We start from the raw sequence: 19,800 nt of genomic DNA, 5'->3' as shown, positions 1-19,800 counted from the left end.
GAAACCTGTGGCAGGTTTTACCATTGCAACTCACAATAAGTGGTGTTGCCCAGAAATGATGAAGCCAAACAAAAGGGATCGATGAAGGTAACTTTTTATTCTAGATTACCTCCTTCTGAGATTGCGGTGTGTGACAGATAATGGTGATGCACACTTTTATATACAAACACGTGGCGCATCCAAAAATATATCTGCAGTGCAATTAAAAAGGTCTGTGCCTCTGTGATATAAAGCTCGTGTGTAGCCAGACTGGGTGACCAGACTGCATTCCCTCTCTCCAGTTAGTACTACAGGTGGCTGCATGTTGCAGCAGAACAAAGATAAAACTGTTGCAGGAATTGAAGTTCTTACAGGCTAGGAAGATACGTGACTGTCTGCTTTGTTTTAGGTTTCTGTCCACTGGGTGGATTTCCTTCTGACTGCGTGAGCCCCTGAAGTCATCAGGGCTGAGGGTGGTTGCATTTATTAAAGTTGCTAGGTGATCAGCATTTTTCTGAGTATGCTGGTAAATCTGTTTATATTTTATAAGGTTGTTTTTTTTTTCATACTAGACACTATATGGTGATTAAAGGGTGTGTGGCAGAACAGTCCATACTGCAAACTGCCTAGAAGTGGAGGATGCCATCTTTAAAAAGAAAGAAATTAAATAAGACGTAAAAGTAACAAGCTGCTGAAACTGGCTCTTGTTTTCTTTCTGCACTTGACTCTCTTCTTGCTAACTGTGGCAATACTATCACAGCTTTTCATTGTTTTGGTTTCTCCTGTCAGTGTAACGGTTCCAGCCCTTTCAGTGGCAAGGATCTCCATTCACTCTGTGGATTCCAACTTTTTACTCATCCTTGCATCTGGTTTTCTTGCCTTAAAAGTACAGGTATTTTCAGATTGACACAATATTGATCGCAGCTGCATTTGTTTAAATTTGAGGTTAGTTTACACAAGTCAGCGATGAAATTTAATGTGGCACTCTTTTGGACATCAGGCATTCATTATCTTTAAAATAATTTTTTGAGAACTTTATTCTGCCACTAAATGTGTTTTTATTAAAACAAGCCCCTTAGTATGCATAATTTACATTTGAAATAATGGTAAGTTTATTTTTTCACATTTCTTGGAATGTGCTTTCACTTTAGCTAAACAACATTCTATTTAGGGCATAATTTTAAGAATTTTTCTAATTATGACAGCAAATGTTGTAACATTATAATTATGCCATAAGCATTCAATATTTTTCCATCATAAACTGGCTGTAATCCCAGTTCTGGAATACAGCTTTCTCGCTGCTCTCGTCTCAAGTGAAGGTGAAATTTTGTCCACAGAAATGATTCGATAATAAAGTCCATCATTTGGGTTAGTTAGATATCAAAGCAGTTCAAAAAGAAAAGTTTATTTTTGCCTCTGAAGTCATAGTTTTTTTATTTTTTTAAAGAAAATTTGCTTTAAGAATTATGTAAGCCAGCAGACATTTGTTTAGAAATAGACTTGTTCTTGTCTCCATTAAAGTAGCACTCTCATTTAAGTCTCTTAAATGGGGACTAATGAAACCAACACAATATATAAATGTTAACGTACCTGTTGTGGTGTGGATTTCAAAACAGGACCTAGAGGCGTACCCCAGGGGACATACCAGCGCCCACATGGCTTAGCCTCTCCAGTGCTGCCTGGCCGATGGGAGCGAGCGTGCCTGCAGCAAGTTTGCAGGTGATGTGAAATTCAGGGGAGTAGCTCATCACCAGGAGGTTGTGCTGCCCTTCAAAGGGACCTCGCCAGGCTGGGGAAATGGGCCAGCAGCCATCTCGTGAAGTTCAGCCAAGGGAAATGCAAAGTCCTGCACCCGGGGAGGAACAACAGCTTTGCAGAGAAGACCATGGGGCACACCAAGCTGACGTGAGCTGGCAACGTGTCCTTGTGGGCAAGAAGGCCAGCAGCCTCCTGGATTGAGTTGGGCAGAGTAGGATGAGGAAGGTGGTCCTTCCCTTCAAGAGGGACATGGAAGCACTGGAGCAATCAAGGACTTAGGGCACGATGAGGAGAGGCACCATATGAGGAGAGATTAAGAGGAGCTGGGCCTGTTTATCCTGGAGAAGAGAAGGCTCAAGGGGATCTTGTGTGTAAATACCTGGCGGAGGGCAGGGAGTAAAGGGGGGACAGTCAGATTCTTCTCAGTGGTGCCCAGTGAGAGAAGAGGCAATGGGAACAAACTGAAATACCCAAATACAGGGAATACCATTAAAAGAAAAGAGAAACATTTTTATTGCGAAGGAGATCAAATGTTAGAACAGGTTGCCCAGAGAAGCTGTGGAGTCTTCTGCCGTGGAGATCTTCCAAACCTGACTGGACGCAGCCCTGAGCAAGCTGCTCAAGCCGACCCTGCCCTGAGCAGGGCCTGAAGGGTTTCCAGGTGGGCCTTCCAGCCCCAGTGCTTCTCTGCTGTGGTGACCTTTATGGCCATCTGTTCTGATTGTGCACAATGATGGCATCAAATCTCAGCATCAAGATAAGTAAAATATCTCTATTTAAAAAAAGAGAGAATATTTCTGTCACATCAGGGACTTCAAAGCTGGAATCTACCAGGAAGTGTCTGTCAGCAGAGAAGCTGCATCTTCTTAGTTACTTTTTGCAGAGGACTCTGTGGTTGTCCATGGAAGAAGTCCGCAAGTTTCTAAAGTGGTATTTTAGATGCTATGAGGCTTGAGTCGCCATCAGGTGTGGCCTTGCTGACGTGAAGCCAGTGGAGTTGTGCTGATGTACAGCATGATGAGTAATACAGCTGAGTCAACCTGAGGTGTCAGAGATAATACAGTTTTGATTTGGCTTTCTGTTCGTTTACCACACGGTCAGTTTTTTACTCTCTCTACTGAGTTTGGACATTCCAGGGAGAAAAAAAGTGCTGAACTAAAACAGATACATCTGCTTGTAAAATGGGAATAAAATGTCCTGTTGGTGTCCCTGGAGCTGTCAGGCTCCCTTGTGCTCCCTTCTCTGCTCCTGGACAGGGACTGCTGGGGTGGAAGGAGCACTGGCGTCACCCAGTACAGCTCTTCTTGTCTGAAGCACCTTTCTGTGGTTCATGTTCCAGGTACAGTACTGAACTTGGATAATGCATACCAGGCAGTTAATCCAGTTGTACAGTCTGTAGCAAAGTAAATGGTGTTTGGTTCTTTGTAGAAGAAGCAAGAGTTTGTTGTGCCTTTGATCTATACAAAGTGCTCTGACGTGATGAGATCACGTTGATGAAGCACTGACTGGTCTTTCCTTGAATTTTGTATTCAACTTGATATAAAAGGAAGGAAAACCAGAATTGAATATTTGATTATTGTGATAGTGAATTTCAGTCAACAATTAGCTTGTTCTTCAAAGATCCTTAATGGGACTTGGTATTGCAATGAGATGTTGATGAATTACTTCATTAGTTTTCACTGAAAATTGATGTCTGTCAGCTTTTCAGTATGGGGCAAGTTTTGCTTTCCAGATCAGCGATGTCGACCACTGGCTTCCTTTTCAAAACTAATTCTCTTTATTGGTGTATTTGCCCACGTGTCTTGATTACCCTTCCAGTTACTACTTAAGAAGATGTGGGAAGGAGAAGAATACTTGTTCCCTGAAGGTTGCTCTAAAACGGTCGTTGCTTGTACGATCCTCGATGAATGAAGTATTTCCATACACCATAAAACTTTATCTCAAAGAAAGACTTGAGAAGTTAAAATAATGGTAAATATTCTGTAGACTAACTCTTGCAAGGGCTAAATAGCCTGGCCTTGATCCAGGAAGGCACTTAACAATGTGCTTAACTTTAAGCGCATTGAATATTCTTACTGGCATGAGTGAAAAATCAATGAGACTGCTCACATGCTTAAAATAAGACATGTGCTTAAGTGTCTTTCTGGATCTCAGCCAGAGCATTCGGCATGCAAGATGTGCTGAACTCTAATTGTGGGCAAAAGCTAGTAGTGTTTCATTTTGCTTGTCTTGTGTGTTTCTGAAGAATTCATTGATATTGTCTGTGTTTATTTTAATTGGCCTCCATTTCCCATCTAAGCCCTACCAACTCCAAAGCACCGGGAGTAAAATAGATGTGCAACTTAGGGTTGTCAAACAGCTTGTCAGGGATAGTACTTAGACTGTATATATTGCTATAGAGCAGGAACTGAACTTCAGAAAAGCTGGGAAAAGATGAGGTGAAACATGATTGTTTTCTTTGGTAGCCAAGGTTTTAATATAGAAAGAAAATGAAGAGGAGAGAAGAGAAGGGCTGGTGACACATCGCACCTTTTCAGTTAACATAGTTGCTTCTTAGGAAACATTAAAGAATGCAGACAGATGCATTAATAATCTGCTGGCAGTGGCTGTAGCCTTGGCAAGTAAGCTTTCCTACCTACTATTGATTTTTCTGACTCTCAGACAGCAATTTGCAATGGGTGGCTTGATCCTTTACCCTCGGAATGGGCAGTCAGATGAGTCGTCACAGCCAAAACAATTTTTACTTTCTAACCAACCCCTCCCGTTTCTTCAACAGCATCTTTTACTGCTTAGATGACAATTTCCACTGCTGACAACTGCGAATGATAAAATACGCTATATTTAAACACAAAGAGCCTCCATGTCTAGAGGTGCAGAACAACCTACCGCAACGCTACCGAGCTCTTCAGGGGCACCAGCTACGCTTGCCGAACCCGCTCCTCAAGCGCTGTAAACCTGGGAAGTTACTGGTTGGCAAATGTAAAAGCAGTGGAGCCACAGTGATCTGGAACAAATCTTTGCTGTCAACTCTAACTTTTCTAACATTTTTCCCCCACCTCTTTTTTGTTTTAAACATCTAGACATTGCCCGCCTTCCATTTTGCCTTGCTGTGTTCACAGCTTCCTCCTCATACTGACGTTTGCTTTCTTTTCTATCCGGGTTGCCAGAGCCCACGGTAAATTCTCCTTCATGTACTGCCTTTGAGTTGTGATTGCTGATGCTTCTTCACCTGTCTTTTTTTTTTTTTTTTTTAGTAGAAATTTAACTTTTTGTTTCCGTATTTTAATTTGATTTAGACTAGAAGAGAGAGAAACTTAGAGTAGATGAAAAGAAAGTGGCCAGAACAGAAGAAAATCAAGCATAAGCATTTTTCAAAGGGACAAATACATAAAAATAGAAGAAACCAGTTACACCATGGAAGATTATATGTAATTACAGAAGTATCTCCTGAAAATGTTTCTCCATGAATGAGCAACTGCTGTTTTTAGGAGAGCCCCTTTGCAGTGAGTCTTGAGCAGTTTGAATGGATTTTGTAGGTTGTTGGTTTTCTTTCAGCTGCAGAAGTGTATTTTGCTATGCACTAAGTTTGGTTTCAAGTTATCTTTCAAGGTAATTAGCCATATAGTTTTATTGTCTGGTTGTCCTTGTGGCCGTTTGTCCTTAAACTGTGAATTCTTCTTTTACTTAAATTAAAGCTTGTCTGTCGTGTACAGAATTTCACCTGAATTGAGTAAGATGTGATTCAAGCTTCAAGTTCAGAAAGTGTTTTCAGCTTCAGGGATAGCCAGCAATCTTTTAAATGGTGAAGTGATATACAGTAAAGATGTCAGAGCCATAATTAGAACTGAAGGAGTGGATGGAAAACAGTATCTTTTTTAGCTGTTTTGTTTTCAACTGTTTTTCCCTTGGCTTTTCTAAAATCTGCTATCAAGCTTAAGCCTAGGTCTGAGTGTATGTGCTTGCAGGTGTCTACAATGTGACAGAGCCTTCTGCCACCTAGTGTTAATGTGAGTTCTTTCCTCAGTAGGGTATCACTAGATTATTTATTAAATACCATTATTTATTAATGATAATCCCCCCCACAATTACTAAGCACTCCCTGCAAACATTTAGCGATGCAGTTTCTGCACCAGAGGGTTTTGAAATCAATCCGATCACCATGCACAACTTCTTTTGATATGTTTATGGGCGATGCAGTTCGCGAGGTAGGTCAAACTGTTACACAAATAATCCACGGAGAATTTCAGTAACTTTGAATGTCACTCCTGTGTAACAACTGCGCTAGCACTTTTCTCCCCCAGGTGAAGCTAATGGGTTCTGCCTAACTCAGCACACTCCTGCTTTGATGTCCGTGCTCCTGCTGGTTCAGGAAATTGTATTAGACTGAAAATAGCAGCAGAGAATAAAAAATAATTCAACAGAAATTATATAAAATAAAGAACAGTTTTGTTTAGACACTTAACTCATTGTCTTTTCAGAAGAGTAAAATGAAAATCTCCCATCATCACAGCTCTTTCCCCTCTAGAAATTCCACCAGGGCACAATAAAGAAGGACAATAAAATCCAGAGGATTACAGCCAGATTTCACAATTGAAATGTCAAACTTAAAATGGAAAAATAGGCTTAATGAAGTTTTATATTTAAGCCAAAGAATAATGGCTCCTACCCTATGTTGACAGATAGAAAGAAACTGCTTAGGATTGAAGGAGTGTGGGTTTATTTTTTTTCGCCTTCGCTCCCCTGCAGAAATCTTCCCAAGAGAACAGAGCAGCTCCTTCCCCTTCTCCCCTCCACCTCTGTGAGCTGTGTTTGAGTGCTCTGTGATCCAGGCTGGGGCTAGGTGCTTCCTTTGCAGGTTGTCGTTGCAGGGAGCTCAGCCAAAAGGGTGCACATGCCTTAGGCAGATGCATCCAATTCTTAGCCCAGCCATAGTTCGGAGGATAGGCCCTCACTGCTAGCTCCTGCTCTCCTCTTTTCTCTCTCCCACATCTTCCAGGCCTTCCCGAGGAGCAAATGCCAGCACGGCAGGGAGCTGTAAACTTGATCCTCGCCATCAGTTTGAAATTCTGACCCGATCACAGCAAAGAGAACAAGAAGCAGAGGGTCTCATGCAGTGGAGCACCAGTCAGCTGCGATACCAGGCGGGCTCTTCTTTCTCACCTTGTTTTGACCTGAACGGTCTCAACTTCTTTAAATAGTGTCATTCAAAGTACAGTCTGTTTGCTTTTGACATCTATGCTTTTTAAATACTGCCTAAAGAAAATAACTTTGGGTTCTCCTTTAGCTTGTTCTATGCTTGTAGTTCCTCATTCAAGATAATTATTAGGTTTGGCTGCTTACTTATCTGATCAGTATCAGAGGTTAGAAAAATGTCTAGAAATTCTTGTGCATCTTGTGCTGTTTTGTTTCTGAGTCATATTAAGCTGGAAATACCGTGCAACATGAATTCACTGCTGCTCTGTCAGAGCGGAGGATGCCGCATCGCAGCGAAAACAGAACAAACCAGCTGACCCAGGGAGGCAATATTTTCAAAGCTGAGGTTATACACGTTTTTGTCTTTGCTCAGATGATGATTTTTTTTTTTTTCCCATCAGAAGTGATCTGGGAGCAAATCCTGTGGCTGGGGTAAATGCATTTCCTCCTTGCAGCCTGTTGCTACAGAACCACGCAGACAGCAAAAGGCACCGAAAGGCGAGGAAAAAAGTTTCCCTGCAGCCCCATCCTCTTTCTGGAGGTGTTCCTGACTGAGCCCTCTGTTTGGAAAGGGCTCCGTCTGCTTCATAGCTGCATAATTTGCATGGGGCTGGTTCGGGAGGAATCTCTTTCATGTCACTTACTCAAAGCCCCAGTTCATCAATATGGATCGCTCGTCGGGCACGGGGGGATTTATGGCACGCGGTGGGGTGTGAGGAAGTCAGAGAAAAAGGCAGAGAGGGAGGAACAGCGGGGAGTTTTGATCCTAAAAGGAGAACTCCTTGTGTCCAGAAAGAACTTTCTTTCAGAATAAAAGCTGTGTTCTCTGTCCTTGCCTGCAGAAGAGCTGCCAGGAGGTGAACCCAGGGAGGTGGCCGTGGGGAAGACACGGTGATGTTTTTTGGACTGAACTTACCCTGTCCTTAAAAGAAAGATAAGTCTGTGGAAACAATGCTGACTCGGGCAGCAAGTTTCAAAACAATGGTTAGCTTCCTCAGAGTAATAATTATTATTTAAATATATCTATGTTCTTCTGGTGCCCTTTGTCCTAAATGTAGCCTGCAGGAGAAAAAGCAGAGTTGGTGGGCAGGGGGGGAATGAAAAACCTGCAGACCGAGCCGTGCCGAAACATTTCCGTGTGTTAAAACGAGTACAGAAAGGACGGCTTATTGTTTTTTTTAGCCTTTGAAGAGGAAAATCTGAAATGATAGCTGAGCAAAGTCCCTTGCGTTCAATGACATTCTTCTCAGGGTCAAGCATGAGCGGAGCCTGATTTAGTCATAGCCTAAATGTAGCTGCAGCCCTGCAGTCCCCGCGTGTAATCCACACCAGTCATGCAGAGCGAGCGCTTTGCCGGATTCCAGCGAGGGCTGCAGTGTCCTTGTTACGCAGCGAGGCTGCTCAAGGGTGTCAAAACGCTTACTTGCAGTTGTTTGAGGAGTTTCTGCGACGGCTGATTGATTTACTGGATCTGGAAGTTCAGACCTGGAAACCCGAGCGAGGGAGAATGCCTCGGCGGCGGTGGCGAGGCTGGGTGTTGAGAGGACAGACAGCTGGCGGGTGACCTCGGGAGGATGACAAATGGGGGACCAGGTGCCCCGCTCATCCCGGGGCGCTCCTCGCCCTCGCCCAGGCGCGAGTTACGGAAGTAATTCATGCGAAAGGAAGGCTTCCTGCGAGCGGCATCACCGCTGCTAGAAATAAACGGTAGCCTTTTGTTGCCGGCTAAGTGCGCGGGGGTAATTAATTCAGGTGGCTGCTCGGGAAAGGATTTTAGCACGAGCCCTTTCAGTTTGAAGGGAAAAAATGGTCATCCAAATGGTCGTGGTTGTGCATTATTTGGAGGCGGCGTTGGATGCTGGCAGAGGATGGGTGGTGAGCAACAAGAAGCAAACTGTTTACACCACGTAGTCAGTGCAGGTTCTTGACCAGCACATGCAGAGCCATTAAAAACGACTAAATATGTTACAGAGAGGAAAGTGGGATGTGAGGAAGCCCCCAAACAATTAAAGAAGGAAATGTTAGCATACAACACCTATAAAATATCCTTTATAGAGTCAAAGCATGTGAACAAAAAGTAACTGAGAAAGCTTTAGTTTTTTTCTTTGCAAAGGCTTGATGGTTTGCAGGTTCTGCTTTCCATTTCCCATTTTTATTTTAAAACATGTAGCTGCATGCTAAAATGGGAGAACTTTAATAATTGCCTTGAATTTGCCCTGTAACAGCACAGAAATCTGTAAACAATGCCAACTCTCACCAGGTGAGAGTATGGCTCCTTTCTCTAAAGTTTGGTAATTGATGATGGTGGTGGACTCTGGCTGCTTCAAGTTTTCTCGTTGCTTGCTTTAAAAAGCCACAGACACAGTATGGCTTCTGTCATACCTTTAACTTTTGAAAGCGCTTTCGAGATTCCTTACATTAGCTCAGGTGCCTGAGTTTGTGACAAAGATAGGGATGTCTGCTCACTTGTACTGCTATTTACATTTTCTAGACTTAAAATTGTGTTGCACTTTGTCTGAAGTGGTGCTGTCCGGAGAGATATTAAGAGAACGTGATTAAATGTAGCATTTCGTTATTATCAGGGTAAATATGCAGACACCCATGGCAATTTCTGGGCTCACATGAAGGACAAAATGCGTTTATCGAGCATGCTCTCGATCTACATACATGAATTCTTGCTGAATGTAAATCTCCAGCTCGCATAACTCCTCGGTAGTAAAGGAGCCTTACTGAACTTTGTTAACATTTTTAACATATTGCTACAGGTGTAATTGGATTTGTAGTTCCTTTGAAAGTGAGACTAGGTCAGCGCTGTTTATAAGGGGGTTATGTGCCATTTCAGTCTATAGTCTTTAAGTCCATAGTCCGTAGTGCTTTCTGTCTGCAGTCTTTCTCCGCATGAAATAGTGGCACCGAGGCTGCTGCCTTCTTGGTAGGACCCTGCAGTGGGGCTGGAGGTGCCTAAAACCAGCTGCAAGGGCAGCACCTGCAGAAACCTCCGTGCGCAGCCTGCCCCTGCTATCCCAGGGCTGCCATTCAGCCAGCAGCGTACAAAATGCATATTAGGTCAGAGTAATGCAAAGCTTTCTTTATTCAATAAACCTTTTTTCATCATTAGTTTCCTGTCTTTATACTTGAAAGCATCCACTTCTTTTAAAACTACATCAGATAGTTTCTGTGGGTCAGAAGGCATTTCTCCTCGCTTCTTTGATCTTTATTTCTCCCTAGTTTTTCATCTTACCTTCAGGCAAGAGCATTGGCTTCTCAGTTACTCCAAAGGCAAATGTTTATCTGGGTGTTAAATAAATGTGAGTACCTGATTATGGTCCTGTATCTGTTTAAAAACCAGAGCACCGGTACAATTGCAGTGCTCTGAACACGCAGGAGAACCAGGTGCTCTCTCAAATTTTTCTTTTTAAACCTTTACAAGTAGAAGTGATTTTTTTTTTTCTTATCAGGATGCACTCTCTTATGAGTACTGCAGATTTACTCTGAGATAGCTGTCACAGGAAGATGCTTCCTCCATCCCATCCCCCCGTATATTAGCTCTTCAGTGGAAATGCTTGGTCTGTGGAGCCTGGATTTCATCATAAAAAGAGGAAGTTTTTGGGGAAAGTAATACGGGAAAATTTGATTCTGTTCTCTTCTCCCCCCCCAGGCTTTCGTGTCTCAATGTCTAAAAGAGGATGGCTTCTTTGACTTTGTGTCTTTGAATTTAAAGATACTTCTGCTGCAAAGTTCACAGTTGTACTCACCAGTGTCATAGGTAATTTGCAATAAAACCTCAGACAGAGGTAATTAGCGATCTCTTCCAGTTTATATATGTGCTTCACCATTAAAAGAGGAAACAGTTTATGCGAAACATCAAATAAAAGTGCCTCACTTCTGATGTTAAACACTCCAGAGATCCCTTTATGGGCCGCTGCAGCAGCTGAGCGGGAAGGACGGCGGATCAGGGAGCTCCGAGAACCTGCACAGGGCTGCCGGGGTTGCTGTTGCAGCCGGCGCGTGGCTTCGGGCTGCCAGCATCCGAAATGTTTGCCCTTTGATGTAAGGGAGCGGAGGAAGAGAGGGAGGATTTCTACCTTTGGAATCAGAACCGCCTTTATCAGAGACAGCTGTTTCACGGCTAATATTACTTTTCTAGGCTTTGCCTTCCCTGCTCGTGTCCGGTAGCAGACCTCTGTGCTGTTCCACGTTAGCTGAGGCAGGCTGTGGCAGAGCCGTACGATTTTAATTTTGAAGAACCGTGTTTCACCACACGCCGTTGATGTGCAGCTCCTGTCCAGAAACACCGACAGCATTTGTAGCAATTCGATAGTTAGAAAAAGCAGATGGAAGAGGTGAAAAAAGAACAACTTGAGGACCCAGATTTCTTTTATTGATTTGATAGGTGGGTTATTTTTTTGGCATCTCTACTGGGAAGAATTATTTCTGGTAGAAAGGAGTTCTTCTCTTTGAAGACCGAAAACTGAAGAATAAAAGTTCTAGAAGCCAGGAACTCAAACTCCCATCTGAGAGGATTTTTCTTAAACCTTCCTTTATAACAAACAGGGGGACACTCGGGTCAATAGGCATCTGACTCTGAAGGGTTTGTTGCAAGACGAGGACTCTTAACTTTTCCTTATTCCAGAAGTTGTTTGAAGTTTCCCTCTAAGTAAAGGGGATAAAAAATAATCATCGCCTAGGTATAAATCTGTTTATTTCAAAGCAATTCAGAGGAGCCCCTTGAAATGTCATCAAAGGTAATGTCTGCTGGAACCGGATGGCTTGCCCGCAGTTTGAGCAGGGCATTCAGCAGTGAGTTCAGCACCCTTTGTGCTGGGTCTGGCACTCATCTGACACCTAGGTAAGCGATTTCAGCTCCCCAGGCCCGCAGAAAACTAGCTTAGGTAAACAATGTTATTAATAATCAAAACCCAGGCTGGCTTACTGAGCTGAATCTGAGCTGGTAGAGCTGCTGCCCGCAAATGGGATTGAAATCTTGTTGGGGTTTCCAGGCTGCGAGGGGGGTGTTTGTGGTAGCCCTGTGTTACTGTCTTTGGCAGGTTTTTTTTTTCTGTAGCCCGAACTTTCCTTGATATTTAGATTGACTTTTCCTTGCAGCCCTGTCTTATGGGCTGTACTTGGTCCTGTCCTGTTGCAAGACTAACAGGTGACATAATCTGGTTAAAAACATGTATTTTCAATGTCTGCCCTGAGATCTGTCATATTTGGACCTCCTTGTGCTCAGCAGTTTTTTGACATTCACGCTGATCGCTGCAGTTGTGTGCGCAGAGCTATCCAGAGTCATTAAAAAAGAAGAAAAAGCCGTCGGCTGCTGCAGCGGGTGGCTGCCTGCCTGTTTGCTGCTGCTTGCAGCAAACCCCACGCCACGGTAATTTGTTATCCATTTTGTTGACTTCCTAGTCACATTCAAACTGAAGCAATGAAAACGGTTACGCCACATTTATCAACCAAATGACATCGCGGTTCCTTGAGACAGCCCCGGACCTGCTCCTCTCCAGGGCACGATTCTCCCAGTTCAGCTGTACACCAGATTGCTGCCCTTCCGTCCTTGTTGTCCTGGGGGACCCAGGAGAGGAGCAGCTGATGGGGGCTGCCTCCAGCTGGGGAGCAGAGGAGAGGAGCAGCTGGTGGTGCAGGGCCTGCAGAAGGTTTGGAGTTTAGTGTGTTGCAACAGGCGATGCTGGCTGTCGTTCAAGCAGGAATTTCTGACACCGGTAATAGCCTGTTTGGTTTTTAAGGTCTGAATGTAACGGAGGTGCCCAAAGAGTCTCCGTTAGAATAGATGAAGGACTGCTTTTTGACTCTGGAGGGTTTGGGAGCAGGTCTGCAGCGAGTCTGCGGAGGGGTGAGTTGCTGTTGTGGGCTGCTGCTTCGAGCAGCGGCTTTGTGCGTCGTGGTTTTGTGCTCAGGCACTGCAGCCTCTGAGACAGGGAGAGCCTAGATGCGTTTGAATAGCAGCTAGCAAAGGCCCCTTCCTGAATGGATTTCCCAGGGTTATTAAACGAAGAACAACAATGAACTTGGTTTGTTTTATCAACACGCTTTGTTTGGGCTGCGTGGACCGACCGCGTCACAGAACTGGTTCAAACCAAAGCGGAGGTGAGCGGAGAGCCCGGTTCTTACCTGCTCAGGGGCTGCCGAGTAACCCAGGCCACACATTCCTCACCAACAAAAATCCCACAGAGAGAATCCGGCTTCTGGTGTGCATCTCCCATCCGATAAAACCAGCGTCTGCAAGGATTCTGTGAGTAATGCATCAGCAGCTTATCGCAGAGACCTGGTAAATCGAATGAAAACGCCGTCTTCAGAAAGAGGCAGGGCTGCAGCGTGTGCTGCTGTGTTACTAATGCTCGACACACTTTTCCAGACTGGAAGTATTTTGCTTGCTTTCATGCAACCAGTATGCATTATGTAAATGCTCAGTCTGGAAAACAGCCCAGATCTCGTGTCTGCCCCAGTACTCTCTCTCTTGGATACTGCAGATAATCAGATGAACAGTAAATCTGCTCCGTGGAACAGAATTACATTATCGTTTCTTCCTCAAACAACTTGTCAGTGATTTTTCTTCACCTCCTTAAAGTGTCTAACAGATCAAAAAAAAGCGAAATCTGTGTGCCAAATACACAGTGCTCCGCGTGTACCTTCAGTAACGCATCAGCAGATACACCACCGGGAGTGTATTTATCTTGGGTAGATAAGGGATGATTGCGTGAAATGGTCCTGAATACCAGATACCTTAAAGGGGTTTGGTTGTGTGGGTGGAGGGAAGTACGCTGGGGGTTTGGGCTTGTCCTTTTTTTTAAAAAAAAGTTTAAGAACTTTTTAAAAAAAGTTTAAGAACTGTTACAGAACGGGTCTTTCTTGTACCTCGCTTTCAAATACAGTGAAATGAATGCTGTATTCATAGCTCTTACATTTTAAAAGGAAGGATACAGAATATTTTATATTGAATATGAATACTTGGGAGCCAGGACTGATGCAGTGTTGAGGCTGGGGGAGACAGGGGGCGATCTGGGAGCTTGGCCTGGCTCTGGATCCAGCGGGGCCGGTCCCTGGAGGCTCCCTGCACCTTGCTCAGCTGCTTGGGAGACGCAGCAGGCGGTCAAGCCAGACCCCGGCTTATTGGGAGACTCCAGAAGCCACTTCACTGCCATCAGGCAGAAAGGCAGCGCGAGGAAGAGAAAAGCGAGCGCCTGTTTGGGAGGCAAGGTCTCGGGAGACCTACTGAAACAGTCTAAGTAAATCTGACCAGATGAAAAAAAAAATTCATTCCGCCTGCCTTCAAGGGTGGACTGCCCCACTGAGCAGCGAGAGCGTTTGGTGGCGAGCTCAGGTGTTGCTGTGTGACTCCGGGCCCCCTGGCTTTCCGACACGGCCGCGCTGAGCGGTGCTGAGGCCGCCTGTGCGGCGGTGGAGTCGCAGGGACTGCACCTCCGTGGAGCTCTCCAGCGGTTCCAGTCATTCCTGATGAAGTGGCGGTGACACGGCCCTTGGAAAAGGGAAAAGGTGAAGGAAACCCACCCCCAGGAACAGCCGGCTCGGTTCTGAGGCTCTGCACCCAGGGTAAATTACACCTCTTCCCTTGAAAACAGGAGGCTTTCTTTCGCACGGCGATGAGAAACCAAAGGTCCGGAATGAACCCCCTTAAGGCTCATGAAGAACAAAATACGACGTGTTTTAACCCACGTGAAAGGTTAATGGGCAAGATCAACATGGAATGGCTGCAGCGAGGGAGAGGGGCTGCTCCGGGCGGCGCAGGCACCGCGCCGGGCGGGGAGCGTGAAGCCGTGGGGCAGGGAACACACAGCTCTTCAGCCTGGTTCAAAAATAATAGTGCAGGCTTTTTTTAACTGCAGTTTAGTCTGCCCTCAGTAAAAACAAGTCACATTAAAAAAAAAGCGTACACCAGAAAAGCAAACCTCTTTTTCCTGGTTTCTGCTTATAAGATTTACAGGTACTTAAAATAAACCTATGAAAAACAGACCCAGTGTGCTGGAATTTGCTAACTAGTCGGAGCAATTACCTCCAGGTCCCGAGACCTAACTGAGCCTGCCTTTTGGAAGGAAGACTTGGCACGCGCTTCTTCCTGGTGCTCTTCTAAAGGTGCACATGAAAAGCCGTGCTGACCTCTGCCAGAAACCCCAGGAATCCGGCTCCGAGATGCTGCGGCGATGGCATGGCAGGAGTCGGGCAGCACAGGCGGGGAGCTGCGTGGGGGAGCCGCTGAGACATTCGTTCCCTTCTCGTTGTGTGGCTTCAGCCTAGCGGATTCTTGCAATTGCCCGGCGTGCCACAGTCATTAAATGGGCCCGGAGCATTAAATTCAGATACTTAACGAGAAAGACCTCGCTTGACAGCCAGCGGTGCATCGTGCTTGTTTCGCAGGAGCGAGGAGAATTAACGCGGGTTGTCGTAGTAGAAGTTGGTCTGAGCCTTTTTGGCCATAATGACTTTGTGCTGCTTCAGAGGCCACATAGCAAGTAACTAGAGGTGCTGTCATGTCTGCACATCAGCCCTTACTACGAGCCTAACGCCTCGATTTCAGATGACCTAAAATGGGGAAACAATAGGCTCTGCCTTTCTCCTCCGTTTAGTGATATATAAGAAAAATAGCAAAAAACACACAACCAGCCTTTGTTAATATAGAAACACAAACGAATCCCCTGTTTTCTCTGGGCTATTCCACGCGTGAGTGGAAAATGAAGCTTGTACGATGAAATAAACATGATAGGAGTAAAATCGGACTGTGACGGGAATTGATTTTATAAGACTATGGCTTGGAGGGTGGAGGTAATTTCACACCAGTGTTTGGAAGGAAATTATTTGTTATAGTCAGTATCCGTTCATCGTTCCTGGCTGGGGGAAAAGCTCCTGTTTCCCACAGCAGTTGTAAAAGGCCTTTGGGAAGGGTGAGATTTTCCTCCTAAAATACTAGGGGACAAGTAACAGGAATGTGGAATGTTCTTTTTTTTTTAATCTATTAAATGCATTCTCCCACAGAACGGGAGCTCTCTGCAGACTGTCTGTCCTTACGAATTGAGGTGCCAACAGCTTTGCTGTTACGTTTGGAGCTCCCTTTGCACTAAACGCTGTCAGAAGCGGGTTTCTTCCCCAGTGTCTGTGTCCGCACCGAGGGGAACCAGCGCTCAGCGTAAGGACCGTGCTCCATCACGAGGTGGTACCGGGCAGCAGGGCTCACGTACACTCGGCCACAGGAGGCAAATTGTGTCTCAGCTTTAGCATCCTCCTCGCAGTAACTCAGAAGTGCTGCTTGTGTCTGCCTGTTGCAGTTATTAGGTTCGTGAAATAGTTTTAAAACTGTAATTAATCATTTTTAAGTAACCTCTTTTTCTACACATTTATGGCATCAATAGGTATGACTGTTTATTATGTCTTACCTATAAAATCTGACCTGTTTTATATACTCTTTATGGAAACAATGTATAGTCATAAATTAAAAGATGCAACTGTTTTGGATATTTTACTGGTGGTCCTGTATTTTCCTGCCAGAAGTGCAGCTGGTTTAGGTTTCTTGGGATAACATTATAAAAGGCTGTATGCGTTTTGCAAGTTTATGCTTGAATTGCCAAGCCAGAGGTGGAATGACTCAACCTTCCCAGGAGCAACATGTACCAAGTGATGAATCAAAACAGCTAGCTGAAGCTCAGTGGCTTGCACTGCAACTGCGAAAAGCAGTTCTCATTTATGGCATGTTCTCTGGTGCTCAAAGCTTGAGGCATTGTGTTGATAGCACTAAGCACAGTCTGTGTTTTTTGGTTGTTAACCATTATTTGGTGGGGTTTTGGTGCAAAACTAGCTGAGAATCCTTTTCTATGTTTGTATTATGTGGGATGCACAAACTGCAGGGTTACAGCATTGAATGAAAACACTGAAGCCCTGCCGAGCAGACGGCTTTAAAGGGCTCTCTGTGTGCAGAGACTGCGTTTGGGCCCTCGGGGCGACGGGGAGCCGAGGGCCTGAGGGAGCAGCAGCGTGGGTGCCGTGCTTCAGCTGCACGTCGTCGGTCTGGCTGGTTTGGGGGAAATCAGGCAGCTCCGCGAGTTGGTCGTGATGCTTAACGAATTAATGGTGGGGTTTGGAGGGTTTTTTTTTTTAGCCAAAATGTTGACGACAACCTCGTACTGATGTAATTGCCTGGTGTCGGTGGACTTACTCCAGATACCGATGGGCCTGGGAGCAGAAAGTTCGGCCCCAGTTTTTTCAGTGCCGTGGCTGTGCAGCTCGTCCGAAGGCCAGCTGTCAGCTCCAGCACTTCTGTGGGACTAAGGAAAGTTCAGTACTGACACGTCCATAGGTGCGTCGCAGCTTCTGTCTCTGTGCTTTCTCCCAAAAATCAGCCTCAGCGCCGCCGTACTGGAACCGCGCAGGTGTCTGACATATTTATTTCTGTGCTAAAGTAATGCTTCTCTTTATTTTAGGTATCTCAACCACGTACGAGCCGCCTCTTCGCAGGATCTTGCTGGGGGCTACACTTCTTCCCTGGCGTGTCACCGAGCCCTACAGGATGCTTTCAGTGGTCTCTTCTGGTACCCCAGTTAGCCAGCGTACGCCAGCCTGCGATGAAGGGACACTAAACGGAGTGGGAAGCAAGTCAAGCCAGCAAAGGTTGGGTAAAATTGCTGCCATCTGCACAATGGCTAAGCTGCAGTCACTTTTGTGTGTAAAACCAGCTGTGTTTAAGTGTTAAAGGGAAAAAAAAAAGTCTACAGGAGAGCTTTGTAAAATGGTAGATACATTTTTGCGGAGGGGGAAACTCGTTAGTCATGTGGCACTTTGCTGAGGGAGGCTGAAGCAATAAGCCACATCTAATGGAAGATGTGAATAACTCAGCTGTGTATGTTTGAGGTTTAAAAAAATACACTTGTAAATTTTTTTAAATAAAGCCAGACTTTTTTATTAAAGTTTGTGGCTTTATTCTTATTGCAGGGTTTTATTTGCACAAGCATTTAAATGCCATTTTGATTATAACATTTAGTGTCAATATTCAAGCCTACATTTTCTTCCCATAAAACTAGTTTCCCCAGTTCAGGCAAGTGGGTTTTTCCTCCTGCCAGCTGGATGAGACGAGAAACCCTGGAACTGTGCTGACACAAGTGTTATGTAGGATCCATCCTGATGTCACTTGGTTGTTACCTTTGACTGGAAAACGAGCAAAACCTGTAGCTGCAAGTCTTTCAACTGTGTTCCTCTAAAGCAATCTAAGATGCCTTTATATAAAGCTGGTTCATTAAAGTAGTCAAAATTGGTTTATTTTTTCCCTATTTAGCTCCATTTGCAACTTTTCTGTCAAGTGTTTGGGATCTTCTTTTGGCAGGAGCATCCCTTTGTCTGGCTTTTGGGATAATCCTTCCCCCTTGAGCTGCTGCTTTGATAAATCCCCGCGCCTCACTTAGTGGCGGAACGTATACTGATTGCAGCAGAAGCGGGGTTCCTGTCTCGGGATGTTTTTTCCATGAATATGTATAAATTGCAGGAGACTGGAAACTGCTCAGGACAATGAGCACCGCTAGAGTAAAGCCTGGGCCACGTTTTATAGGTCATCCGTTAATGGTCGTTGAATACTGCTCTGAGGAGTGTACTAAATGAATGTATTTTTTGCTATGTTGTAATAAAGAGAAGCAGCTCTATTCCAGACTTAGTGCTTCTTTTATTAAGGAAGGGAGAGGGAGGTGCCAAAATTTACGTTTCCCTTTCTCCGAAATCCTATTGTGTTGTGCCCAGAACAGCTGCTGACAGGTATCGCTGCGCACAAGGCTGAGGTGTAAAGGGCCGTACGCAGCCTGCGGAGCGCGGCTCCCCGTTGGGCAGGCACCCTGACCTGAGGCAGAAAACCCTTGGGAGTTCCCTGCCTCCATCCCAGACCCCTGCCAGGCTGCCTCCTCTTCCCAGCACGCGTCAGGGTGGCCGCAGCCCCTCCGGGATCCGCCTCGCCCACGGGATGCCGCGCTCACCCAGACCTCGCCGATACCTGGTTTCCCTTCGGCTGGTAAAGCTGCAGCTGGTGAGCCTGGTGAGTGCGGAACTGTGCGCGCTATTAACACCTACCGTGTAAATACACAACTTGTCTGTGCACTGCCTAGCTGCTGCTCGTGGATGTGGTTTATATGCAGAAGGGGCAGCTGCGCACAAATACGGGGAAAAAGCCTGCTATTGAATACAATTCGATTTATTCCACTGACTTGCACGTAACTAAGGTCAGGCTGCTAAAACAACAGTGGCGTGTAATCCCTCAGCAAACAAAAATGCCGGTACTAAAACCCTTCTTCCCTGCCCTGGGACATTTTAGTCCCGTACTGAAGCTCGGCGTTACGTAGATGACGTGCTGAACACAACACGAAGGCGGTGACCGAAGCCAGGCTGCTGTTGGTGCAGCAGTGCCAAGCCCTGAGCTCGGGCTGTGAAGCTGCAGACGCCGAGCGAGCTGCGTTTCCCCTCCGTTACTGGCCGGGGCTTAGCGCAGCGCGCTGCGTGGCTGCATCATTCCCGGGTGCACATCGTGGGCTGGAGGCGAGAGTCCAGCTCGTGCTCTCAGAGGGGCAGCGAGCGGTAGGACGTGATGTGACCGTCACTGACAGAAAGGACAAGGAGGTTAAAGCTGTTGTGATGCCACTTCAAAGGCCAGTGGAGGAATGCTCGGGCAGGAGTGGCAGGTCGGGGACGTAATCTGTACAGCTGCTTCCACGACGTACGGGTGAGTCATGGTCATCCCCCTGCCCCCGCTGATAAAGGCACTCCAGCAGGAACCGAGCCACGAAAGCTTGGCCCAAAACAAGGGGAAGGCTGTGCCAGAGCCCCTGAGCAGCCCTCACCCCAGGCCCCAGCCGCACGTTGGGTGCGACC

At 45.7% G+C, this 19,800-nt stretch overlaps 1 protein-coding gene across 3 annotated transcripts in view; it reads left to right on the top strand.

Annotated features, from left to right (window-relative positions):
• Nucleotides 1–18,587, top strand: part of MNAT1 (MNAT1 component of CDK activating kinase) — a 123,901-nt gene extending 105,314 nt beyond the window's left edge. For 2 of the 3 annotated variants that reach the window (XM_066997383.1, XM_048066010.2), the window contains exons 8-9: nt 6,734–6,878; nt 17,379–18,587. In XM_066997383.1, the coding sequence (XP_066853484.1) occupies nt 6,734–6,878; nt 17,379–17,534 (301 nt within the window). In that variant the 3' untranslated portion in view covers nt 17,535–18,587. The remainder of the gene's footprint in view (nt 1–6,733; nt 6,879–17,378) is intronic. The other variant, XM_066997384.1, reaches the window with a different exon arrangement.
• Nucleotides 18,588–19,800: the final 1,213 nt, after the last annotated feature.

This window comes from Anser cygnoides, chromosome 5 (assembly GCF_040182565.1).
Source record: "Anser cygnoides isolate HZ-2024a breed goose chromosome 5, Taihu_goose_T2T_genome, whole genome shotgun sequence".
Classification (NCBI taxonomy): Eukaryota; Metazoa; Chordata; class Aves; order Anseriformes; family Anatidae; genus Anser; species Anser cygnoides.
This window is presented reverse-complemented; position numbering and strand designations above follow the sequence as displayed.